General features: G+C 43.4%; 1 protein-coding gene across 1 annotated transcript; it reads right to left on the bottom strand.

Annotated features, from left to right (window-relative positions):
* Window positions 1-760: 760 nt before the first annotated feature.
* On the bottom strand, window positions 761-27,175 carry LOC308118840 (activin receptor type-1-like). Its single transcript, XM_080478460.1, has 12 exons — window positions 26,822-27,175; window positions 13,380-13,453; window positions 12,175-12,417; window positions 10,418-10,690; window positions 9,983-10,249; window positions 8,330-8,535; window positions 6,193-6,292; window positions 4,530-4,676; window positions 4,063-4,338; window positions 3,086-3,283; window positions 2,100-2,230; window positions 761-2,003 (listed from the first exon to the last, which is right to left on the bottom strand). The coding sequence occupies exons 2-12, from the start codon at window positions 13,444-13,446 to the stop codon at window positions 1,869-1,871; spliced, it is 2,043 nt and encodes a 680-aa protein (XP_080334586.1). The 5' UTR covers window positions 13,447-13,453; window positions 26,822-27,175; the 3' UTR covers window positions 761-1,868.
* Window positions 27,176-27,564: the final 389 nt, after the last annotated feature.

The raw sequence follows: 27,564 nt of genomic DNA, 5'->3' as shown, positions 1-27,564 counted from the left end.
TACTGCCGTAAAACAAAAGTTGGTTGTTACTTTCATTTGTCTCAGATAGGACGTCTTAATAGAGTGCACTTGGGGAGGCTCACACATTTAGTATTTTGGAGTTATTAGTACTAAAGTCCAATATTTGCTCTGCTGGAGGCGATGCAGTCGGGCAGTACTTGGCCATAACACCTATTCCTCAGAGATTATGATATTCTAATTAAAAAACAAAATGGAGGAGGAAAAAAATCCCTTTATTTTTCATATATAAACAAAAGTACAGTGAGATTCTTTTCTGCGTTTTCTCCTTCCCGCCAGCGGTCAGCCACTGTGGTGTCCTCTGGCTTTCACTTTCCCCATTCACCTCTCCCGCTGATCCAGGGATTCAAACCAGCGACGTTGGAGGTTTCGAGCTCACCTCTCTTGAGCATGTGCGCCACCGAAGGCTCGAATCCAGCTCACATGACCACCTTGCAAAGAGTCAAAACTACAAATAAAACAGTCTTTTCTCATTTTAACAGAAGTAAAAGCTGCTTCCCATTTGTTTACTTCTTACTTTGTTGAATAAACAACATCCACCCCAGGAGAGACGCTGTTGCTTGAGAGGAATTCTAAAGCTTTCAGATAATCTCATCACTCGTTCGAGTCATTTTCGACATTTTACAAGTTTAAAAAGAGAAAATACAAAACCAATTATTTTTTCAACAGTTCATTGTATTTTTGCTCATTGAAATGATACCCGTCTTGGCAAATGTCATCTTTTTTTTTTCTTTTTTTTTTAGAAAAGATATTGAATTAGACTTTCATAATGTCTTTGTCCATGCTTTAATCACTTCACTGGGTCCACTTGAGATCAAATAGATAACGCTGCATGTGGTCTCTGAAGTGACCAGTGACGTTCACAACAACCCAACACACATCAAGGTACAGCAGACCAACACTCTGAAACTATATGCTCTGGAAAATACTATAAATAATTTGGTCTAATAGACAGCAAGACAAATGAGATAGATAAAATATTTTATTCCTATTTACGCAATAGAAATGACTAATTTATATAAAATATTAAAGAAATAAAAAAAAGAAAAGGCTGAAGTTTCACTTCATTTACTTGTAAATGCACGCGTTAAGACAACGACGCCTGCGTTAAGACAACAGTACAGGCTTTACAGGCTTGCTTACTTACAGGCCACTGGAGGGATAAAGTTCGGCATCTAGTGGGTATTTCATTTGCTGTTTATAGCGTTCGTCTCTGTAAAGCTGTAAAAGAAAAACAGGGCAGGTACATAATACAAAAATCATGACGATGTAAAAAAAAAAAGTTTGTTGAAATGGACGATGTGAGTCATAGGAGACTTGTTCTGACGGCGTTGTAAACAGCGGTGCACGACACAACGCATGACAAAAATAATCACTGTCTGAAGAGAGGACGCAGCCTGAAAAGTTCATGTTCAGCTGGCAGGCGTACTGCGTTTCCACATAAATTCCCCACAAATACAAATGAACAATGCAGCACAGGTGAGAATATAAGACTGAGATTGTTATGTTCAGACATTAAAAAAAAGAAATAAAAAAAAAAAGAGTGTGAAACTAAAACTGCATGTCTAACAAACACGTTTCTATTCAATCGTCCAGGTAACAGTTTCCTCCTTGAAGAACCTTTCAAACAGTTCAGTTCCTATTATATGAGTTGACTCAATTTTTTTTTTTTTTGTCCAAGACGAGCAGAAGTCTGGGAAATGCCCGGAAAGCCACCTTTGGATTCCAAAATATGTCCCGCCAACAGTTTTAAAATAAATATAGGCCCGTGCCACTATAAGGGCCCGTGAACCCATGGAGTCCCTCGAAGTCCCTTTAAGTTCATCTGCTGTTTTCGCCGCGAGAAACAGTCAAATGTCTGTTTTGATTTTATCCAGAGAGTTGTCGATCTTTGTGAGAGTCTTTTTGATGCGCAGCGCTGTTAATCTGGCTGAGGGATTCTGGTACCAGCACTCCTTCATGAGCTTCGCCATGGCGGTCAAAGTCTAGAAAATGAAGGGAGGGAAGATGCATCAGTACATCCCATCATGACACGAGTAGATAAATATACGTTAGTGGATGTGTGTTTGAGAGTTACTTACTGGGTCTGAAAACCATCTGTTTGGGATGATTGGCCTCTGCTGGTCCACGCACACGACCTTCTTCATATCCTCAAAACTGGGATCGCTTGGCACCAGGTCATGAAAAGGTGGTTTGTAGTCCTCTACAATGCCTGCAGGCACAGCAGAGAATGCACCACATAGCAACTTGCGCTGATATCCAACAACAGGTGCATATTAAAAGGATTCAGGTTGTGGCTTTCAGCGGTGAGGTTACAGCGTCGAGGGAAAATCAATACGTTTCTGAGAGCCCAGTTCCTTTTATAAAGTGATAAAAAACTGATTTGACGGTGAATGAAGAAAGTGGATTTTGTTTCACGTAAATAGGCGCAGATGCTTCTGGTTACTCCACAAACCACAGACACTAAGTGGACGGAGGCACATTCACCACGGGCCAATCTTCCCATCAGCAGCAGAAAAGCTTTTACTTACTTCTGTGACATAGTGTTTAATCTGGAGACCGGGGCTGCTCGACACGTCACCGTCACGTGTTTGCAAAGACTTTCAACTCTCACTTTACCAACATGTCTTTCTGATCACAGGCATGTACGATATATAGTGCAGAGCGGCAACTGTGAGAACCACAAAAATGATATCCCCACTACCAGCAACACCAAATTATGACTGAACTAGTAGGCTGGATAAGAGTTGTGGTTACGTGTATTGGATATTTATATTTATTTATACAGTAGTTGATACAAGATTAAATCCTTCCATCGCCTCTGAAGCCAGTTCATTATTCATTTAACACATGGTTATACACCCTATTGTTATGGCCAGCAAGCCACCAATTGCACATTTATAACATACATCAAGTGTTAAATAGCTAATTTTCCTCACATAACTGTAATAACAACTGCTTCACTCTGCCAACGTGCATACAAATACTAAAACTACAACAAATAATGCAATACAGACCACGCTGTACTGAATAATACCGGACACAGCAGTGTAACACCCGTACTCACCGTTGCTCACTGTTCTCCTGGCGATCTCCCACAGGACGAGGCCCAAAGCCCAGATGTCCACCCTCTTGTAGGACTCAAAGCACTCCATCTGGATGGAGTCGTCGAGCACTTCGGGGGCCATGTAGCGCTTTGTGCCCACTTTGGGGTTGTTCCCTACATCGAGCTCGTTGGTGTCTTGAAAATGCATGACAGCCAGGCCTGTGAAAACAAACAAAGAACTCAATGAAGGAGTCTTCTTTACAGGTTTCCCCATTGACATTTTTCTCCCCCAAGAGGTCGATTACACTGTAAGAAATTACATATGTTCACCTACAGGCCTTTTTGTGTGAGCACACACACACAAATTGGCTGTCCTCATATGTGAAGAGCGTGCAAGCCATGTTTCTTGCATTCGGGGAGTTCAGGTTAGTTTGCTGCTCACAGCCCTATTTACTCACACAGGATGAAACAACAACAACTCGCCGAGAAGACAAACAACTGCTGCCATGTCTGTCAGGGCACCAAAATGAGTCACCCAGGAGAGAATTCATTACACCTAGCCAGCATGTGGAGCCTGTCACCGGGTTATGGCTCGTACCTGCATTAGATGTTATTCAAGCGTCCTCAAATGGAACATTGGCGGATTAGATAAATTGTTCCTGGGTCCTGCAAATGTGTTTTCAGTTAAAGGCTAGGTTCAACACTTAGTTCTGGGTGCTCTTCCTAATTTGACAACAAATATTGCTCAGTGGAAATATGGGAGGAAAGCGATATTGCAGCAGATGCAGTGCTTATGTAATGTCCATTGAACCACTTCATTAGCTTTAAGGTAGCTCATGAGTACCAACGCGCTTTTATTGAGGCCATATTATGTTGAAATATTCAGTTATTAGTGTAGTTGTCCGGTGCATCCTTTTGAACATTTCTCCTAAACACAATATGCAATGTTTGTGATATTTTAGAATACGAAGCCTATCATGAATACCCAGCGTCCTCACCAAGATCAGCAATGCAGCACTGTCCATTCTTTTTCACCAGGATGTTTTTGCTCTTGAGGTCTCGGTGGGCGATGGCCGGCTTGCCCTGAGTGCCAAAGATCTCGACGTGCAAATGTGCCAGGCCGCTCGCGATGGAGAGTGCCATACGGAGACAGCCGGGTGCGTCGAGGGTGCTGAGCTGAAGGTAATCATACAGGGAGCCCATCTCGTGAAAGTGAGTGATGAGCCACAGCTGAGTACTGGAGTTCCTTGAAGTCATGTCTGAGGCGATGAAGCCTGAGTTGGGAAATATTTGAATTACTAAATATTATTAACCCGAATACATAACATAGAAAATAAGACACCGCAGCTTAGAAATGACCAAATGCAAGGTGTGTAAGTTATCTTTAAATCCTCAGTTGAACACAAACCCACATATAGACGCACACATAGGGTTATGATGTTTGCTGTGTCGTGCAGTTTCATACCCAAGATATTCTCGTGTCTCAGCAGCACGGTGTTGTAGATTTCAGTCTCCCGGAACCACGACTTCTCATCTCGGGAGGAGAAGATTTTAACAGCAACGTTCTCTCCCTGCCACTGACCCCTCCACACTTCACCATAACGGCCCTTACCTGGCAGGAAAAAAAGAAAAGGGAAATGAACAAGCAGAACAAGTGCCAAAGCTTTCAAAATAAGCCTGTACTTGTCAGTGAAATAGGGCAAAAACATGCGTTGGGTCTCGGTTAGACTGCATCCCAAAGACAAAGCCAAGAGGTGAACTTTAACTCAACCAGAGTCTCAAGGAGGATTAATTTGTAGAAAATGTTATTTATTTAAAATAGAATAAAATACAACATCATTAAAGTAAATTATGGCACAACAGAACAAAAACCTCCAGTTGAAAACACACCATTCAAAATACATACGCAATACACAAATTGAGGGGTGACACAACAAAGAACATTTTAATGAAATACTTCATTGTTGAATATTTAGTGGCAAATATCTAATATTCAGACACTAAAAGTCTCATATCTGGTAAATCCAGCAGTGAATAAGACAAACTGAAGGTAGAATAACTATTTCTATCAATCTGTATCACAGCAAGAAAGATAAATGGCTAAAAAAGACATTAATATATTTAATGTGTAACCAGGTAGCAGTTTCCAAAGAAACATAAGTCTTTTTTCTGTAAACTGGGGATATTGGCGTAAATGTAAATTTACTGCCCCCTAGTGGCCAAAGATAATTTGACGCACACAAGCTCAACAAAGGCCGCGATGCATGTGCTCATTCGGATCACTTGAAACTACAGCAACGTGTATGCCAGTATATAAAAACACGAGTAATAGTAACAGTAACAGTAACAGTACTCCTGAGATGCTACAAACAATCTAAAAGCTGAATTCTGATTTTGAAGACTCAGATTAAATATTTTTAACAGTCCATTTTCTTAGGTTTTCATTAAAGTGTTTGAACTGTAAGTTGTGTAGGTTTTTTTTCAGGCCTCACAAATGTCCCAGATGAAATAGCACTTTTTGTTCGAGGTACTTGGATCTTCCACAGCACTCTTTTCAAACGTGGCTGTTTTTTTGGCAAACTCTCCTAAGACTTCAAAAATAAAGACACAACTATTATACTACTATTATATTCTATTCATTTTAGTTCCTTTATGATCACATTTATTCAGATATCGACTTTTATTTCAAATCCACGTTTGTTTTCTTTAATCTTTTTGTATTGCTGTGTCTTTTAAACTATAAAACACTGACAGTGCTATAGAAATAAAGTTCAGGTCAGATTGAACTATGAAACAGATCGTTTGGTAGGTAATTTTATTTCTAGAGTCAAGATTCAGTTATTGCAGTAGCAATCTCTTGTCCTCTGAATGCGTCCAAAGAAAAAACAGCTTAAAGTCCATAATAACAGTATGTGTGGTGTATGTGCACCCATTCACATATTTGATAGTCTGTAGCAGTCCCTAATGATGTGCGGCTGCTCCCAGCTCGGAGGAGAGCCATCCTTTACAGCTTTTCACCATGTTTTCCTGCCAGAGGCCCATGTGTCAGCACAGCTGGAGAGACTCGCTGCAATGAATGAGGCTGAACTATCATGAATACAAAAACAAACCTTCAACAGGACACTTACCCACGCACTCATTGAGCGTTATTTGTCGAGCAACAGTTCTTTGAACAAGGAAAGGGAGCCCTGACCCGCTTCCCGAAGTGCAGGAATGATCCAGCAGATCCTGGCAAAGAGAAAAGAAGCAACTATAAATGAAGGGCGAAGAGCTTGTGTGTTTCAGACAGTCTGAGGGTATTTTTTGCAATTGGGTGATCCGACTGAAAACCTTCCCAAAGGAGTCCAGTGGCTCGAGCTTAAAAATGATGAAAAAAAAAAGAGCATCTGGGACTCAGATGGAGATTAATACAAGCAGGCCGTCTTTGATGTGGCACCCACACAGGATGTTGGGAAGCAAGCTGTGTGTATACACCAGGGTAGTGTGTGTGTGTGTGTGTGGGGTGGGGGGGGGTCTGTGCTGGAGGTGTAGACTGCCCCCTGCTGAGTAAACAACAGAAGTGCCACCCCCACCGTGGTAACTGGTGTGGGCACTGGAGATTTTATCTAATCCAAGAGCCAGACTCCAAAACAGGCGCAATGCTGCTAAGCCTTTTATTTTTATCTCATCTGTAAGACGTGCAGTGACCCAGCGCTGACACCGGAGGGCAGTGCACAGCAACTCAGCCAGCAACATCCCAGCAAAACAAGCCACTAAACTGGGAGGGGAGAACCAGAACTGAAAAACTGAAGAGTGACTCTTCAGTTAAATAGATGCATAATGCAAAAGCTGCCACAGAAACAATTTGGAAACAAAACACAGGAATGACAGAGGCAGTAGAAAAAAAAAAAAAAAAAAGGAAAAAAAATATGATGATGAGGTGTTCTGTAGAGATTTTAAATCGCTCTCTTTGGTACGGGACGATTGTGTTTTAGGAGGGATTGTTTGAGCCAGGCCGTTAAGAAGCAGAATGCAATCAGCGCTGCAATATCATCATAATCATCGCGGGTGTCTGGGCAGCAGGCAGCGGAGAGACGGGCACATGTGTTTGGGTCCGATTTGCTACTCAGGCACGACACCGTCCCTAATAACCTTTCTCACGACGCTGCCAAGCACTTTTTAATTATGCCGGGGCAAACATTCGGCGCAGTCATTGCCAGGTTTATTGATGGACTTTGAGAGTAGATGAAGTGCGTGTGTGTGTGTGTTGCACACACAGATAAATAGATGAACATGAACATACTTCAGATATGTTGTTTAAAAATGTACGGATGATCTGGAATTTAAAAAGGTTTTTGTGAATATATAAAGTCACCAAACTGATGGCGACAGTGCCAAGTGCTCTGGGAGAAGTTTCTGCTGAACTTGATTACACAGTGGGAGAAGCCAGTGAATGTGCAGGGTTGTCTTTCAGAGCAAATCCAAACCACAGGACTCCACCTACACTCTGGATCCGTTTAGCGGGCCTCAAAAAAATAAACCACTCTGTAGAAAAGCTCAGAGTCCTTGGTTTTAGTGGAGAGAAAATAAATAGCTAAAGACATTCCTGAAACCAAGTGGAAAAATGATTGAGAAGGTGCAAAACAAGTTTTGTTTTTTCTGATCTCATCAACAGTACTGCCCACACGTTCAACACAAAAACTTCATGCATATGCATCCGGGTTAAATTGCTTCCATTTTTAAATAACAATTACGAATACTCTTGAGGTTTGAAAAAGGACACTGAAGTTCAAATTGCATCGCGCGTTGCTCACTGATGTTTGGCGACAGACCTTGCACACAGACCTCCGCATAAATAAGGCTTTACCCGAGTGCTTAGTCTTTCTTTCCCATTTCACCAAAACAAACATCACAGCACTGTGTTTTTCTCCCCCAAAAATATAAAGCCATAAACAGAGTGGCAGACAATATTCTTTTAAAATTAGATTATGCGGTATGAGACAAAACCCTTAAATACAGAACCACCCAACGAGTGGGTTAATCCCAGGCCTGTTTACTATATCATAGATAATTCATCTGTCATTATCATGTAAGTAGTGCACTTATATACAAAACACAGATCGAATTCCCCACTAATCCCATTGTCTAAGTCATCACCTCAAGCTCAAAGTCTATACAACACAAGAGGACAATTGTTGCAAATTAATGGCGACATTTCCATCTAACCAGGGTCACGTCTACGAGTTTCTGTGGTCACGGTTTCATTTCATAGGAGCCACCGCTCACCGCCAGAGTGCTCTCGCCCACATTAGACGCTATCAAGCCATCGATAGTTCCATATTCGGCATCTCGTGACGTTAACCTCTCCATTTGGTTGTGGTGAATCCGTCTGAACACCAGTATGGCGATGGCGGAGAGGACGACGAGGACGACGATGGGTCCCGCGATGACAACAGCCAATGTGGTCACGCTGTAGCTGGAGAGCTCGTCAGCTGTGAGGAGAGAAGAAGGGAACAAAAAGAAGACTTTTTGATGAATGAAGACCAAATAAGTTGCCTCTGCTGTGTGGAAAAGAAGGCACACTTTGTTTTTTTGTTTTTTAAGAAACATAAAAGGCGTTTAGAATTTAACCTGAAAATCTGTTCCATCGAAGAAGCTTTCTATGCTGGAGCCGTTTTGTCTGACTGGACCACACATGTTGCACCTCAACCAAACACAAATCACAGGTTTGCTGCACTGTGCAAACCTTCTGAAGTAACAAACCGTGCAAGGTGGGTGGTGTGTGTGTGTGTGTGTGTGTGTGTGTGTGTGTGAGCATTCACTCATATGCACACACAAAGTGGATCTCATCAAGTCAGTCGGAGGAACTGACCACTATTCACACTTTCCAAACATTCCTGGGGAAAGACTGCTCAGCTCTGTCAGCAGCACAGACAATGATCCCCTTTTCTCAACTTGTATAATGAACTCCTTCATCTAAACACCCAACTCGCGACACTTTTCTGAGAGCTCAAACGCACAGGAGGGGATGGACTCAACTTTGAAGCCTCGCGTAAAGAAACACGCTCTGCATTGTTTGCTTCTGTGGTCACCTGACAAGATATGTGGCAATGATTAACGACAGTTTTACATTATGGTAAATATAAGAAGCTGCCATTAAATTTCTGTCCCCAATCAGATTAACATAGATAATACCAATAAATCCATTTTATTTTACCTTAAGCTATAAAAACTGTACTGTGTGAAAGTTTTAGGCTTGTCTGATATAATGCTACTTATTCATCTTGTAATAACAGCAGAAATAAAAACATAAACGATAATATTAGGTATACAATTCATTAACTGTCTGCAAAGGCTACAAGTAATGGAATAACGACACCAGCTCCGTGGTTAAAACATCTTAGTCCAGAACCTTCCGTCTCTTCATAGCTTCATGTCTCTCCCCCCCTGGGTTCTTGTCAGCCAGTTCTGACAGCCACTGAGAGGGCAGAGGAGTAGTGGACCATGACTAAATAATATTCAAAACCTCCCTCTCGTTGCCGACTGACTCCCTCTCATATGTTTCATGAGGTGCCAGGAGTGTGACCACAGAGAGGTAACTCAAGCCAACAGAAACCATCTGAACAGCCGTTTCAGATCATTTCACACCTGATGGTGAAGGCTTCACAGAGCAGGATTATAGACATATCGAAATGTATTTTTCTCTAAACTCCTTAAACATATATTAAATAAAGAACGCACAAAAAAACTAAATCAAGCCTACATCGCCATTCCAATCGTGAATGAAGGAAATTCAGCCATCGTAGTTTATGTGTTTGGATTGAGTGGTTTAGTTGAAAGGACACAAAGTTCAAAACTGAAATCAGACAGATGGAGCTCATGAAAATCTTGGACGATCTTGGTTCATGTGACGAATCCTGGGCAGTTCTCATGCTGTACCTTTGACAGGCAGCTCCACGGTGCTGTTCATGTTACACAGGTGCCCCTGGCAGCACTCCACAATCTGGTCTCTGGAAGGCGGGGTCTTGCAGGTCAGCGTGCTCTGCTCGTAGACCTTAAAGCAGCCTTTCTGGTACAATAGAGAGCCGGCGTTAACGGTGAGAGACGTGAAACACTGGTGGCCCAGACAGCGGCTCTCTGCCGCACAGCCGCTTCCTTCACACACGCACTCATGCTCATCTCTGCTCAGGGGTTTTATTTCTTCCGCTGCAAGAGATTCAGATGAGGTAATATTAGAAAACATCAAGGGGTAAATCAGTATCGTATCAAAAAAGATACACCGAAAAAAAGCTCAAAGTTTACACAAATTTATGTGACATAAGGCACATGATGGGCAGCAGCCAACAAAAATGTGCACAATGTGCACAAAGTCACCTTTCCCTGGAGCTTGCACAGTGACGTTCATGTTACACAGATGGCCCTGGCAGCACTTGACAACATGAGCCGAAGAGGGTGGCATGGTACAGGTGGCTCTGCCCTGCTCGTCGTCCCTCAGGCAGCCCTTCTGTTGGATGGCCACCCCCTCAATCACCATCATGGAGGAGAAACAGTGCTGGCCCGTGCAGCGACGGTCACGCTCGCACACGCCGCCTTCGCACACACACTCTTGGTCTCGGAGGACTGGTCTGCCAGCAGACAGTCGTACATCTGATAAGAGGAAACAGAGATATGGGAAAACCCATTACAGCAATACCATTAGCAAGCCATTAAATTAAATGGCATTCACTCACATCAGAGAGCAGGCAGGTTGAAAATGACTTGTTCTTGGCTACACATTGAAGAGGCCACTCAAGTAAGTTTAAATGTAGCAGAAACTCTTTTCCTGTTTGACACTGTTTAAACCCTTTAAATGTTTAACTGATTCAACACCCGTGAGCTTTACAAACTGGGCTTCGAGGTCGCGTTTCATACACAGGTCAATTTAATAATTACATGGCATCCTTTCTCAAGATTTTGCAGGGGATTATCATTTCATAACATATGCTGATATCCGATTATCTGTCATATCTTAACTATCTGCAAAAAAAATATTCCTCCAGGTGGTGAGGATGGTGGTGTAGGAATGTTTTATTCAATGATCACATATTAGAACAGGTTCTCATTGTAGGGGTTTATATTAAAACATCTAACTTTTCACAGTTTTCTTATTGTGCCTTTTTTTTTTTCATCGGTCCATAACCATTTATTATATTCTCCTTTACTATGAAAACAAAATATCCAGCATTTGGCAATAATCACTACTCAACATTGAGCAAAGTATTTGCACATGTGATTTGCATGACAGTCAGCAGTCACTACTTTACCTAGATCTTAAAAGATCCATTTTCTTTGTTCGAGCTGGTAAAATAGCTTTGACTGCTATAAAGTGAAGTTACATTTTGGGGGGTAAATCCCCTAATTTTTCAGCAAATAGCTCGCTAGTCTGGATCACACATATTTGCAAAGGCAAGCAGTCTATTTTGAATTAGCTGCATGGAAGCTATAAGCCATTTAAAATGTTCCACAGAATTGAAGGATTTAAAGACGCCATTATCTTAAGCAATACATTTCTGCTAATTATTTGCAGATAGAGGAAGAGTAAAACCCTCCAGTGCATAAATGACCCATCTTCGCCATGGTTCTCCATAAAAGGCTGCCGTCTTGGCTCACGAGGTCGCTCCCATTCGTCAGGTCTTCAGCAAGTAGAATGCTGCCAAACTGGTCTGCGATCCAGTGAATGGCCTTTGAGTTGCTTTCCTGTCTATTTTGGATTGTTGTCCTACTGATTGATGACAAACTGGTGCCGGCTGACTTTTGATTTTTGAGCACTTAAAATTCTTTGCTTTACCTCTCTCTGCATTCAGTCGACGTTGTGGCCCGTTTGTTAGTCACACACAGTCATGTAATAAACCTGTTTGTCAAAGATTATTTCTCCCTGTATGAATACAACTCTGTTTGGATAAACTACCTTTAACATTTATTGGACTCTTTAAGAGTTTACATTCAATCGAGATGACACCATCTCTAAAAAATGTAAGCTTAGATTTGTAGACATGTCATTATAAACTGATTTAGAACAAAATTGGATGCATCAGCACAGATAAATACAAACAAAACATGTATAATGCTCTTTGCAAATGGCTCATCTTTACCTGGAAATTGTAAGGAGACGTTCATGTTACACAAATATCCTGAGCAGCACTCTACCACGAGTTCCGGAGTTGGTGCGCTTCTGCAGTGAAGGAACTCCTCTTCATTATCCTGAATGCAACCCTTTCGAAAGACCGACGTCCCATTGAGCAATGAGAGAGAGGTGTAGCACTGCCGGCCAAAACACCGGTTCCCATTGACGCAAGATGGTTCATCGCACAAACATTCATTTCTCACACCATCACCTGGGGGGGAAAAAAGCAACAAACAAAAAGAAGACAATCTCGTCATGAATGAGCATTTCTCTTTTAATCGATAGTGAATGACTAACAATGAGGAGAAATATGCCCCCTCATGCTGCTGACAGTAAATGATCAGTGCTTAATCATCTCCACAGTATGTGTGTATATCCTGTAGGCACAGGACAAAGTGTGTGACGTGCAAAAATAATATAAAAAAAACACTTTCCACTGCAGTCCACTGCAGCAGTCGAAAATAACACTGATAGACAGCAGATGAGAGGTAAACAGACCGAGCAGGGGCGGAAAAAGAGGGGAGGAAAAAAAAACCTGGAATACTGGTGTATACAAAAGACACTGTCACAAATGTCTAGTATACACCTCCTTCAGACTCCTACAAATTTTTAAAGTCTCATAGGATTATTCGTCGCTACACTGTGTGACATTAACTTTTCTGAACACGGACACAAGAGTAAGTTTCACTGCATAATGCGCAACAAGCAGTTTTTCTCATAGCATTTATGGTAAAGAGCGAGGCCCGATCACAGAAGGAGAATATGGATGAAATATTTTACCTCCTTCTGCAAACTATTGTTTTGGTTGCAGCTTTGATCCTCACGTCATTTTAGCCTCAATTTCTATTGGCTGTGGCGGTCACACTGTGCGGCGCAGTGAGACTGCTGATGTGAAATTTCCTGATACTGTCTGGTGCCCATGACAATAACGATCAGTGATCCTCCCACTGACTGTAACACATGCTGCCACTGTACGTCATACAACCACAGGTTTAAGGCAATGACTAGATCAGATGTAGCTAAAATTCCCAAAGAATGGCCTCCAACTTCTGTGCGTGCAGTATAACGCCAGAGGAAGCACAGGGGTCAGACTGAAGAGGACCAGGTCTGTACTAACAGAGACGTCCGTTCACATCAGAGCTAAATAAGAGCGTCGTGTGATGAGACACTTACCTTCCAAACTAGAACAGGGAAGGACCAGGGCGATCACAACCAACAGAAACCCGTTCCCACTAGTCATCGTAGACCTAGACATTAGAAAAAAAGAAAATCAAACGAAATAATTTTTTTTAAACGGTGTCCGAAACTATGTGGAGATTTTTATGTCGCCACAGTAAAATCAAAGTCTGCTGTTCAACTATTTGTAAAACACCTTTCTGATCAGAACTTTGGTGGCCAGACGTAGAATGGCAGGATTTACTGGCAACCTCAGTGTGTTAAGAGTAATTTTACAGGAGACCTTTTCTTGTTTTCAGAAAAAAAGTCAACACCAAGTTTAAAATGCTCAAGTAAAGTGGGTCTCATGCCTTCTTGTTGTCCTGGCAACAAGGCATTGAGTGGCAAGCAATGGGGAGACTGGTGCTCTCCTATTGGCTGCTCAGTGTGTGTGTGTGTGTGTGTGTGTGTGTGTGTGTGTGTGTGTGTGTGTGTGTGTGTGTGTTGTAGGGACAGGCTGCTTGGCGGTGAGGGGAGAGGAGCAGACATGAAGAGGAGGAGGAGGAGGAGGAGGAGAAAGAGGAGAGGAGGACAGTGAGGAGACTGAGTGTAGGTGCCTGAATACTATCGTTTAGAGACCTGGAGACGGTCTTATCCTTCAATATTTAATGTACCTGGAGAAACATCCACAGATCGCTGTGCGGTTGGGCTTACTGTGTTTGCTTTAACGTGTGACAAATAACTCGAGAATACAAACTCTAAAGAGGGGGAAATTATCCCCTGAAAACAACCCATTTTCTAAGAATAAGCGAGTTTTGTGGAGACGTAGCCTCGAGTGTGCCCCTATGATGATATACCAAGCACCCGGGGACGTTATCTTGGCAGCATGTGCATGTGCGCCTGAATGCATCTGTGCCACTGATAAATACCTCGGCATCCCCTAACCCCCTGCACGCCCCCTCCAAGCCTTTGTGCCCGTCTCTCAGACATAAATGATTAAGCACGTAATGTTAGCATTAGCCCAACGGCGACGTCTGCACGGGCCGCTCACACACAGACCACATGCTGCTCCTTTAATCAGAGCACAAAACAGAGGCTGCCACACAGAGATAATCAGGAGCTCTGTCTGCTCCCCCCAGTCCGGAGGGGGGGGGGGGGGGGGGGGGGGGCACAGCGGGAGCCGAGCACGGGTAGGAGGGCATGAGGAGGCAAAGGGGGGTATGGCCCCAGGGGCAACTGGGGGACAGTGGGTCACATGAGGGCAGAGAACGGGGTGAGCATTAGTGAGAGATGGGGGCTGCAACAGTGAGGTGGGCTGTGTGGAGTGGAACGAGGAGGTGTCTAGTGTCAGCACCCAGGGGGACAGCGGGAAGAAGGGCACCATGCTGGTAGGGGGGGGAGGGAGGGAGGTCTGGCTGGACTACGATAGAGTCAGGAGGCCTAAGGAAACAAAGAGACCCAGAGATGTTTAAAAAATTACATAAACATAGTAATGTCTTGATATTGACTTGTGAAAAGACAGCAACAAGCACACCATCATGACTCACACACTGCTGACAGATCAATAACTCACCTCAATTATCTAAGTAGAGCATGTCATGAGGTCTCACTTAATGGCCTCAATTAGTGTAGGTAAATGATTTGCTGCATTTTTGTTGTTGTTTATATTTACTGCCAAAAGATCCTCGATGGAGCAGTCAAATAAACTCCATCTCACTTCATCTCTCCCACGCAGATACTTTGTTTTAAATAAGCTATAGAGAGAGCCACTCACAGACATCCATTCAGCCAAGACGTCTATTGTGTTTGCTCTTAACTACACAACAAATATTTCAGTCTACACACGTCAAACCCCAGCATCTATTAAGTCGGCTGATCTCTAACTCTTTCAGTTTATATGTAGTGCACAAAACCTCAAAATCTAAAGTCATACTAACCTCAATATCCCGTCACACTTGGGATATAAGGACTTTCACATTCTCCATCTTGAATATGAGACAATTTTTTACTGGTTCTATTCTAACAGAAGGAAAAGCAGTGGTCAATGCTACAGACTGAAAACTAAACGTGCCCGGCGCCAAAAAGATACGATTTTCTATGTATGCAAAAATGACTGTATTCACTTTGCATGAGCACACACCGTTAGAAGCAACACATCATCAAACTAGCTAAGAGCTTGTCTTTATGAATATGCAGGCAGCACAAGCCCCGACATTGGAAACCTCAGAAGGGATTCATAGGAAACAGAGAGGCAGGGCCAGCATCTGCAGAAGCGATTACGATCTGAGCAGACAATTTTGTGCTCTGGCTGGTGTGTGTGTGTGTGTGTGTGTGTGTGTGTGTGTGTGTGTGTGTGTGTGTGTGTGTTGCAGCCCTCTGCTCTTGCGTATTGAATTCTCTGGCAGCGTTGTGTAGTGTGTTCACAGAGCTGACATCCTGCCAAGGATGTGCTCTCACCCCCCCACCCCACCCCCGTCTATCTGCCTCAACCCCAATCTCTCCTTTTATTCCCTCTTCCTATGTCCTCTGATGTGGTGTTGTAATAGGAAACTGCTATGAATACCACAAGGTAATTATAACTTTAGATATCGATTTTCGCCCTGCTTATTGCGGTTGGGACTAATAATCTCAGGAGCTTTACTATATTATGACGCAGAGGAAAATATCACATGAACGGTGGCATGATACGAGTAGGGACTAGAAACCAGGAGTGAGTCGTGAAAAAACAAATTAAGGCAATCGCCGCACTACAAATCCCTTCTACATTGTGTTAAAGGTTCAATTGTAACTAAATAAGAAAATCAAAAAAAAGAATTTAGGCGTTTGTACTTTGCTCATTCACTGCTTCCCCTTGTGGAGTATTTATAACACTTTTGATGGCATTGATGCTCGTTCATGGTAAAGTACAGAGAGGTGCCAATAACCACTGAATCACTGCAGTGCAGACAGATACTATATCCTAACAATTTTGTCTAGGTTTGCAATATTTCGGAAACAAAGAGGCTTTATTCATACGTATATAGAGCCGAGTCGACAGTTACTGCCAAACCTGCACCGATGACAGAAAGCCTCTTCCAGAGCTGTGGTTCTCACAGGGGGAGCCCACAGGCTTCATCTGATCTGATGTTGTCAAAAGTAGATTTGCACATGTCAAAAAACCACATTAAGACACTCTCCAGAATGGAGAAAATGCTGTTGAGAGACTGCATCTTCCCTCGTTTGGAAGGAGTCAAGAGTTCATTTGGAGATTTCACGGATGATTAAACACTAACCAAAGTGTCATTGTTGCTAATACATTCCTTTCAATGTTAGATATAGACACTTAAATGCAATTCTGACTGTAAGACTATCTTTATTCCATTTTTTTTTTTTTTTTTTAAAGTAAGCGAAGACTCTGAACACTTTTTCTCACCACAGTTTTTTGTTTAATGATTTGAGAGCCTCTGAGCTGGCCTTGTACAAGGAAACTGAGGCGACTCCGTTGGGCTCCACACAAGCGGTGCACAATCCAAGAGAAACATTTGGACTAGGCATGGCCCAGTGAAAAGTATGTTGGGGTAAACTCCTGCGGAGTTCTGCTTGAGAGACTTGAAAGCGATCGTACGTATCATGGCCCCCATTTTGTGACGCCGCGTTTCCTTTCCAGACCCTTTCCAGTGATCCCACTCCAGAGGGCTGTCTTGATAAGCAGTATGCTAAGAAGCTGAGACGAGCTTACAGTGATTAGATGGAGATGATTAAACATGCCACTCACATCCTGTTTTTTTGGTTTCTTTAATTATACAACTGAACCTCAAAAAGCAGGTAAGAGAGCCATAACTATTTAAATACAGTTGATGACATGACAACATCTTCAAATCTCACACTAAACCCAATATTGTCACGACAATTCAGGTGACATGTCACGAAATGGTTGTTGAAGTAGCTTTCACAACCAGCAAAACACCAGCCTAACTGGATGGGATATAATTTTGGGCTGTTTTGTATTCAGGTCAGTCATAGGAGAGAATGACAAAACACTACTTTGTCTGATGAGCGTGGTGTATCACCGAGGTTGAGGAGGGAGGAGGCTGAAGCCCTGCAGGAGCTGCTGAGTCATCATGCTGGCAAAGAGGCAGACGAGAGGTGGAATCTGTGTCTGAGCTAGCAGGCTGGCAGAGTTACCATGGCACAAATAGCCTGGGCACCGAGGAAACTGCAGCACACTGCAGGGCGGCGAGAGAAGAAACAGTCAGTGAGTGGGGCAATGCGGAGCCTGCTGTTCGTGTCCCTGTCCCTCTCTCAGACCCAGACCCAGACAGCCAAACTGTCAGCATGCCATCAGGGAATCGCAGATGGTTCGCTCCTAGGTGAATGTGGGTGTAATGCAGACCTGAGGGCGAAAGTCGTCCTCTTTGCAGCAGCCCACATTCATATTCACAGAGCGGCTGAGCAAATCGACACACACACCTCAGCAGAAAACCATTCTCAGCCAAGTTACGTGTAACACTGCTCAGGAAAGCCACAATGAAAGAATCAACCATCATCACAGCCTTAACTCAAAACCTTAAAAGGATTATGAGACAACAGACTGACTTTATTCAACCTTTAAACAGAGTGCACTCTCTCTGAATCCGGAGGAAAACAACATATCTGGAATCATCAGCTGCTTCGTCAGATGGCCCACTTGGTATGTGCAGGTGGGAGTGGGTGGACACTCTGCTACAGACCAAACAAGTGTCCACCTGAAAAGGTGGGTCTTGCAAGTGAACTTTGGTACAGGTTGTTTACAGTGTGGAATGCTGGCGAGTTATACCGTGAAGCAAATACAGGAAGTTGACCAAAGGCAGTGAAGTATAGCGCGTGGTGCCTTTTGAGTATTAAAAAAAAACAAAACAAAGCCAACAGAGTCCCCTAAGGAAGCTGAGGAAATCTAAATTTTCAAAAGTTAGGAAAATGCCTTGCGGGCAGATGATTATACAGATATTACAGTTGAAGTTCTGTTTTCAGTCGAGACCAATCAGGGAGCCGGGATTCTTTCGTTCCTTGTATGTTTTTCTTAATTCCAAGTCAGTGCATATTTGGAGGAACAGCCCCCCAAAAGAGCAGCTGTTGACCTCGTCACAGCTTTCAAAAGTGCAGTGACCAGTGCAGATCCAAACTAAATGAATGTTTTCAGCATTTCCTGTCCAGTTGAACCAAGTCCCCAGACTCTCCTTGTGTGAAAGCAACCGAGGTCTCAAACAACTACAATACCTCTAAAATGACCTCAATGACTGAGGTGACGTACACATGGCTTTATTTTAGCAGTGTACATTTATTTTAAAGGATAGGCATTCGTGGAGCGCAAAACCACCAATTTTGTAAAATCAGCTTCCAGAGTAGATAAATCTGAAAATGCCGGTTCAGCATCTACGTCTTAACAGTGGAAAGATGGTGATGGCTTTTTTTTGACATTTGCTTATTAAAATTAGACAACAGGGAATGCCTTGCCCCTCCAATGACATCTGGTGCCGTGAGGAACCATTGTTCTTTTGTTTTATGGCTGGCGTCGGCCTTAGGGCTGGTATAACCCTGTGGCATTCGGAAATTTGCAAGCCTATTGTATAGGTGGGTCTCAGAAAAAAAAAAAAAGGCTCTGTGGTGTTTTGCTGCTTTCAAAACTTTGGAAATTCAACCTGTTTTCAGTCCCCCAAAAACTCAGGTCTCCTTCAAGGACCCAAATGCATGCGTACAATATGGCTTCACGCAGAGTGACTTGTTCGCAGCCTAAACAAAGCTTAAATATTTTAATAGCACAAAGATGTTTTGAAACCATTTGAATGACTCATTTCTGCCCCAAGGTTGCTTGTGCTCATGATGAGAAAGAAATGCAGGATATATTAGCAGAAAAGTTTCACTTTTAGGTGGCAACGCTTTGAAAACGATGTCCGTTTAAAATGTCAGAAACGCTATAAACACTGAAGCTCCTTTAAACTGCCTGTCTTCATTGTTTTGGTCCACTCAGTATCGGTTGTTTGTAAGAAATAAAAAGTGATTCCACATGTGATCCAGACGATGGTGTAGTAAATGTACACTTTAACAGAGAGGCCCACACAAAACTCACCGCTGCATGTGGCATCTGCAAATACTACTTGTTTTAAAGACGTTGCGTTTTCAGAGACGTGTCCTTGTCACGTGAATAATTCGGAGTTATAAGACACTTGACAATGCCGGCTACCTGGGTCTGTGTGTTAAAGATAAATATCTCTGCAAGCTGTCAAGCAGTGCTCCAGTACATGTTTTGTTTCCTACTTGATGAACCTCTCGGTCACAAAGGGGCAGTTCCAGGGGGGAATTCTGTGATCCCCTTTAGGAGTTTGTGAAATCTGCTGTGCCTCATTAGGTCAAGCGAGGCTCTATCTCTCATGGACCTGCAGTGTCTCAGTAGTTGCCCCTTTTCACAATGTGAGGAATGCAATCAAATGCAAATGACCCCCTGCTTATGTTCAATTCTCACTCCACATCAACTGTAGTAGGTAACAGCATAGCAAGCTTTGGTGCCTTGGATACAGTGCTACCCAGGGTGTATGCAAGGGCACACAAAAGACAGAGGTGGTGGGTACTCAGCGGAGATCAAATGTAATCGGAGACAATGGTGGCCTTTTCTTCCTCATGTAGTCCCACCCTCTCCTCTGCCTCAGCATTAACACCACAGAAGCACTTATCTAAGCACCCATCATAGTACAAAGACACATTCTAATTACTCTTTGTGTCTCGTGAAATTTCAAGACAGAATTTAATCTGTTTGCAGATGAGACATATAACCCAGGAACAAAAACACTGACAGACTGTAGGAAAGAAGGAACAAATAACTTACATTCAATGCGGGGGAAAAAAAAAAATCTATTTAATTTCAAAATGACCACACAACACGTAATCCTAACCTGTCCAAAAAAAGCATGAGGCAATTCCTTCCGATTTCTTCACAGGGACTTCAGCTTTTGAAGTTCTCACAAGCGGCATTAAAGCTTTGTGTTTGATGTCTTATAAGACACAACCCTAAAGGATTTACCGCACTGTGAAGACACTGAACAACTCTTCCATGCAGTCGTCACCATAGCAATTAGACATTCGTTTTCACACAGCCATCAAAACATTAGAAACAGCCAATTCAAACACCATCTAAATGTCTTTCAGCCATGTTTGCCAACAGAGGAATGCACAAACAGTCTCCCTCCAAATGACCAAAAGTTCACCAGCCTGGGGCAAGACTTCTCTCAAAAGGACACCTTGATTTGTATCACAGTACATGCTTTAAACACATTTTCCTCCTCTAGAAGTGAGTCAGCCAGGCAAACACAGCAGAAAGGTATGCAAGTAGCTTCTCAAAGCTCAGGGAACATTCAGTGTCAGTTGGTTCAGCACCCTTACCAGCAGAAACGGGGTCAAAGGGAGATGGGGAGCCAACACGATAAACCACACTGTGTGGGCCAAACATGCATCGATCAAACCCCTCATCACTGAGATGATAATCACCTAGCAAACAGCGTTCAACAAAACAATAAAGGAGTATACAGCCCCAAACCTGGCCATGACATCCTGCTGCCAATCAAGTCTTTATGGTCTGGAGTTTCCTGGCCATAAAATACAAAATGTGAACATATTGTTGGTTCAGGGCAGAAATATCACTTACGTGATTAATTAACAAATATAGTTTAATCGGCACAGTGATTTTAATTATTTGTTCTTTATTAATCACATTTAACTTCACTAAATAGCAACTAATTATTGAATTTGTTAATTAAACTTGTAAAAGTATGCAAACAGGCCGACAATGAAAATAATCAATACAAGAAAGCCCCATAGCAAAAATAAATAAATAAAAATGATGCTGTGTGATCCCAGCCATACTGCCAAGCCCTACTTGAATGAAACATCATAAACACCCAATTTGGCTGAAGCGTGGCGAATCGGCAAGACTGATTCAGACAAGCCCCATCACGAATGGCAGCCAAACACGGCTATCAAAACACAACGGCTTCAGTTTACGACCCCGTAAACCGCGAGATGAAACGCAGATTAGTTTCAATTCGTAGACAAAATGCCCACACCAAACAAGAGGCCATGCACGGGCCTGGGAGAGAGATCAGAGAGAAGCAGCAACTGAAACAAAGCCATAACTCCCCCCCCCCTAACAGCTGAGTGATAAGACAAGAGCACTGGAGCGAATGAAGGGCTCATAAAATGTGTATTGCAGACTGTCTCCAGTGCAGTCTGGGGTTAGTATATAGAGAGAAGAGGTGCCTTGAGCACTGTAGGTCTGCGTTTGTGTGCGTGTAGACAGTGTCTCGTCTCCCTTCTCTTCATCCACATTTGAACACGGAATAGGGGGAATCAATAAGTCTGTGCAGAGACACCAGATGAAGAAGGCAAACTCTCAAATAGCAAACAGTGGGGAAAAGACAGAAATCTGGCACATACAACAGGCCATCTTTTCATCTCATCCTCTTCTTCTCCTCTAACTTCCCATCTCCTGCTGGGTCTGCAGAGCCTGAAAGTCCCAGACTGCTCCTCTCATCGTGATGTGTTTGAGCTACACATAAGGTTGATGATTATTAAAAGGTTTTTTTTTTTTTTTCCTTTCACTAAAAATAACACTGCAGACAGAGGGCCCCTTTCTAAAAAGCTGGACAAGAGCTTAGAGGAGAAGCAAATTCAACCCACATGCAGTCTTTCTCAGCAGCCTACTGCCTCATCTGATGCCAGGTCTGCTGTTATTCAAACTTTCTAGTAAATCAGCACACACACACACACACACAGCTCTGAGCATACATATGGACAAAAGGTGAGGCAACATAGCTGAAGGTTGCTAGTCTCATGCCAGAGTTCCAGTGAAATCCTGCCCCCTTTTCTATCCTCCCACCTGCTTACAGACAAAGTCTTGTACAATGTCACACACACACACACACACACACACACACACACACACACACACACACACACACACACACACACACACACACACACACACACACACACACACACACACACACACACACACACACACACACACACACACACACACACACACACACACACACACACACACACACACACACACACACACACACTCCCCCTCCTCCTTCTTGCTACCCTCCTTTCTTCCCAAACTTACAAGCCACCTACATTGAAGAGCGTAGAGCCTCAGACGCTTGCTCAGACTTGAAGCTGCCTATCTTGGTCTCATAACTGCATCTCCCTTGTTAATGACAGGCTGTGTAACCTGATTCCACACACACATATGCATCCCCCCCATCCCATCCACACCACCACCGCTCCCCCAACTCCCCCGCTCCCCCAACCCCCCCGCCCAAACACTCGTCACAGGCTTTTATGGAGCGAGCACTTCTCTCTCCCTCCATCTGCATATTGTTCCAAACCAAACTGCCAGCTGCTTCTGACAGCCAAATTATTGTGCAGAGAGAAATGATTGCTATCTGAGGTCTGGCCCCACGACCACCGTCTCCTCTTTGCATGTTATATGAAATGTTCAGATGTCTGTGGCCAAATTATACACTTTAAACTCCGAAAAGCAGAATGGATTCAGCAACGCTGCGATGTCCGTTTACAAGTGCCCGCAGACCTGAAGTCAAAGAATGTAGGAGCAGCCGTGTGGAAGTGAAAACTTGAATGAAACTGGTGAAGAAGGGTCATAACCACCAGATCTCTGTCAAGGGCAGAAAGCGGCATCCGAGGCGACGCGACAACTAATCTGTCTGTAATCTGTAATAACAACTATTAAAAAAAGCAGAAGGCTATTAACATTCAAACTTTACATAACGTGTTCAACGGTGTGTCAAACACACTGAAACAAAAGTGAAAAAAGGAGCAAATCACCAATATAAAAGGAGGCTCTTTTCTGATTTGTTTTATGAGCATGTTGAGCTTTTGCTAGGTCAAATGATTAGTACATCAAACTTGATTAAAATAATTGTTGTATTTTACTAAAACATCTCAATCAAAGTGCCCCTTTTCATTACTCAGCTTTCACACAATTCATGAACCTGGAAGCACATTTACCTTTATTTTTCATTTGGTGCGCTGAGGATTTGTTCATTGGAAAAACATAAAAACACAGACACGCACCACAAAACACATGTTTTGAAGTATCAGTCAAGTGAATTTTCTAATTCGGTGTATCCATTATTGCCATTTCGGGTGCATTTTTCATTGCAGAGCCATCTTTCACTGCCATTTAGTTGTGTATCATGGTTGTTTAATCAACCCGACCCTAGATGTGCTCTATTGCATCGTTTCCACATTGCTTTCTTTTCAACCAAATATGTCGTACATTGGTCAAATGTTTTTTTTCTGTGTCAACATTGGGGGCAGGATCTAAAAACCACTGGTTATACAAAGTGGGGCCTGCTGTTGGTCCAACCACAAATGTGCTGCATACTGAACCACTTCTATTGTTGGGAGAGCATTGTTCGCTTCAGGCAGGCCTAACTCCAAACCGTCGGGGGGAAAAAATAGGTTCCCTCCAGTTGAATTCACACAGAGATTTAGCAACAGCGCTTTAACGACTCACCCTTTATGCTTCAACCTCTAGCAATTTGCTCAAAACGAAACGGAGACCACCCCACGTGAGATTTTTAACAGCCTGTGGTTTCCTGCAAACACAGACCTGACAGAGGTGCAACGCATACCTCATTAGTGTGTGTGTGTGTGTGTGTGTGTGCATGTATTCCCACTGTGCCAGCTCACCACTTTCACACAGACCCCATCATGTCTCTGTTATGACCTCTGATACTACCTTCAAAGAGGTTTCATGGGTGGACTAATCTTCCGGCCATACTCCCTGTAGCATTCACATTGGAGGGAATCTAACGAAGGCACAACCATCCCAAAACTAATTTTCTTCTGTGGGAAAGGAGCTCCGGAAATGAGAGGAATTAATGTGCTAATGACAAGAGACATTCTTTTTTTTCGACTCAAATATTCCCCAGGAGTTCACTTTGAACTAACTTAATGTTGGATTTTTGCATTCACACCACAACGGGGACACAGTCTGATTCACACAGTAAATTTCCATCACTCCAGCTTCCATGTTTGTTCAAACTGAGTCTTGATGAGCCTATTTGGAGCCATAAAGGCCCAACAAGCCTGAACTTTGCTGTTGCCTGCTAAATACGGCATTCAAGCGCATATCAGAGGGCCAATTTCTAGACTTCGGTGTCATCATGTACTTGTAGGTTGGGCTTTTGGTAACAAGGTACACAAAGAAAGATGATCAGAGTGAACCAATTACAGCATAGCAGATGTTCGCATCAGATCACTGGAACCAAAGTTGTGTGCAAGAAAAATGAGCGAGAAAGAAAAGTCTTTTACTTCTAATCAAACTGGGAAAAAATCTCTATATTTTACAGTTTCCTGTGGAGTTCATCCAATAAATATTATAATCTTCAGATGTGTGGAAATTGATCTTTGTTGTGCCATTCCTAAAGATGCTAATGACAGTTTTTTTTTTTTAATTCATGTAAAATCACTGACGTGTGTAGCAATGTTACAAACAGCTTTTGACCATGTAAGCAACAAATCTTGATTTATTTATTTTTTTATATAGGAACTAGTAGAAGTCTCCTGGAGTCAAAATATGTTCTGCCTGCCACCATTCCTTGTCATTCTGTCTGTGATGATATGAGCAATCTTTGTTTTGTTGTGAGCTCTCAGGTATTACATTTGCACCAAATGATGTGCGAGAAGGATACATGCAATGTTTGTTAAATAAAATTGAGAGAACGTTTGAGGAAAGAACTGAAAAGGGTTTCCATGTCTGTGGAAAACTTCGACATGTTCTAAAAGCTCCAGGAAGAGGAGGGTGGTGACAAGTTTCGTCGGCTGAACAGAGCGGCGCCCCCAAGATCCCGTGGAGCTGGAGGATTTACGGCTGCCCAGACTGGGCCGTCGTCCTCTTTATCAGACCACTATCTGCCAGACTCCGCGGCACAAGCCCCCCCGAGAACAGCAGGCGCCCACAGAGAGTCCAGAGCTCAGTGACTGGTCAGCTATGAGGTTACATTCTCCAGATCACACAAACACCCAGCCATTACCCAAAGCGTGGACCTTTCGACCCCTTCACCGCCTTGTCAGTGAGTTCATCGACTCTCCATCTGGACGCAAGAGTCAAAGGCGTGACTGATGTGACACACTTTGGGTTTCTCGCATCGTTTCTGAAGTCATCAGAAATTCTCCCAACTGTCTACGCGCAGCAGATTCAAGCGATGGCGGTCATTAGCATCCAAATACATTTTGAGTGGCAGTAATCCGTACTGACTAAAAAGACTCCGATCCCAGACACTGTGGATGAATGTACTCGACTGTCAAAAGTGTCGTGCACATATGCACAGCCGAATGAGCGGTTCAGTGGAGTGCAGCACAAAATGTGAAAGCCTCTATGTTTAATCAGAAGAGATACTAATGGAAAAAATGACGCAGATTCAAATCCCTTCCAGATTGGTGAAGGAAAACTTAACGTTTAGTGTGTGGGAATGTGAATTTTGTGGGAGCTTGGCTCACAATGAGTTGCTTCTGAGAGAGAAGAGAACACTTGAGTGTGAGACGTTCCCCACTCACACATCTAGTAATCAGGGCAATTATCTCTGAATGTTTTCAGCCAGCATTAACACCTCTGTAATGAAGTTTACACCATCCCATCAGCAAGTCTAACGGCTTTGCATTGGATTGCCCCTGCAAATCTTATTACATTTCCTGTTTGGTCTGACTATCCCACAGCCTAGAGAAGGGAAGAGGTGCGCAAACACTTTGGCACCAGGAGGTGCATTTCTCTGTTGTCAGGTAGTGACGAGTGAACCACAAGGACACTGATGGATAGTCGTGTTTCTTTGCACTCTTCCCCCCATGCAGCGCTGCAATTGTGATGTTAAAAGTGCCCAGCATGCGACGGAGACACACGATCGTGATGGGGCCACTGACTGCATGACAAAAAAAACCTAAAAACTAAAAACTCCCGCAAACTCCCAACTAGTTGTGATATTGCCAGGTTGCAGAATATATCACATTGTTACGAAGAGTCGCAGCTGTAAACCGGACATTTACTTCCATTCTTATGGCCCGGGGCTTATCGCCCACCAAATAACATCTCTCTGCCACGGCCAATTCGAAACTGCAGGCTTCACAGGACTGTGGAAGATATCTGGCGAAATGTAGGTCGAAAATGCGCGTCAATTGAAATGACTTTGGTTGCAAAGAACTGCACGGCAGGCCAGGATTTCAGGAAGGAAAAAAAGCAGACAGAGAGAGGGAGAGACGGTGAGAGAGGCAGGGGCTTCTTGTGGGGAGCACGTCACGAAACCTTTTCCAGCGAATCAGCAAACTTTTCCACGGCCACTGAAGCGCCTTTTACGCATATTACAGTACGTGCGCGTACATTAACTCTGGTCAAAATGTCATTTCACAGACGTCCCGATTCAGCTTACCTTGAGGGTCACTCTCCGAAATGTTCTATGAGGTCCTCGGTGGGTGGCGCAGGTCGAACTATTCTGCCATCTCCCGAGAATTCAGCGACAATACCCCGGTTTGTTTTCCAAAAGTCCGCCGAGCAGAGCCTACATGACGCCGGCAGCGACGTCCGCCGCTTCACTCGCCGGGGCCAAAGAAAAGTCAGCAACTCACTCAGTGTCCGTGAGACGGAGGCTGAGGGGCATTTTAATAACCGAATCCCACTTCACGCAGCCCACCGCACTCCGGTGGCAGCGCTTGGGAAGGCAGAAAGCCAGGATTGGAGGAAGTTACCTTCAGCCTCTCACTGTAGTTACACGGCGCGTCAAGACAGCGCGCACAGAGAGAGGCGGCGCTTCACAGTAAAACCCTGTCCTCCTCTTCCTCCTAATCCTCCTCCTCTTCCTCTTGTTCTTCCTCCTCCTCCTGCATTCAAAAATCCAAAAATTAATATTATTGAAAGAATAGAAACGTTATTTGTGATTGCACAAGTGCAAAGACAATAAAAAGCTGGTCTGAGCTCAAATGCTCTCTGTGTGGAGATTGCATGTTCTCCCATGTGGGCTTGCATTTTATTTTGAGATGAAATGCTGAAGGGACCATGTCTGTCTGTATTTGCCTTGTGATGGATTGGCAACTTCTCGCTGGTGTACTCGGCTTTCAACATTACTGTAATTAAATAGTATTTATTGTACATTTCAGATGGATTTCATTCAGCTAT

Source organism: Lipophrys pholis, assembly GCF_963383615.2.
Source record: "Lipophrys pholis genome assembly, chromosome: 13".
In the NCBI taxonomy this organism is placed as follows: domain Eukaryota; kingdom Metazoa; phylum Chordata; class Actinopteri; order Blenniiformes; family Blenniidae; genus Lipophrys; species Lipophrys pholis.
Note: the sequence above shows the minus strand (reverse complement) of the source record. Positions and strands in the feature narration are given on the sequence as shown.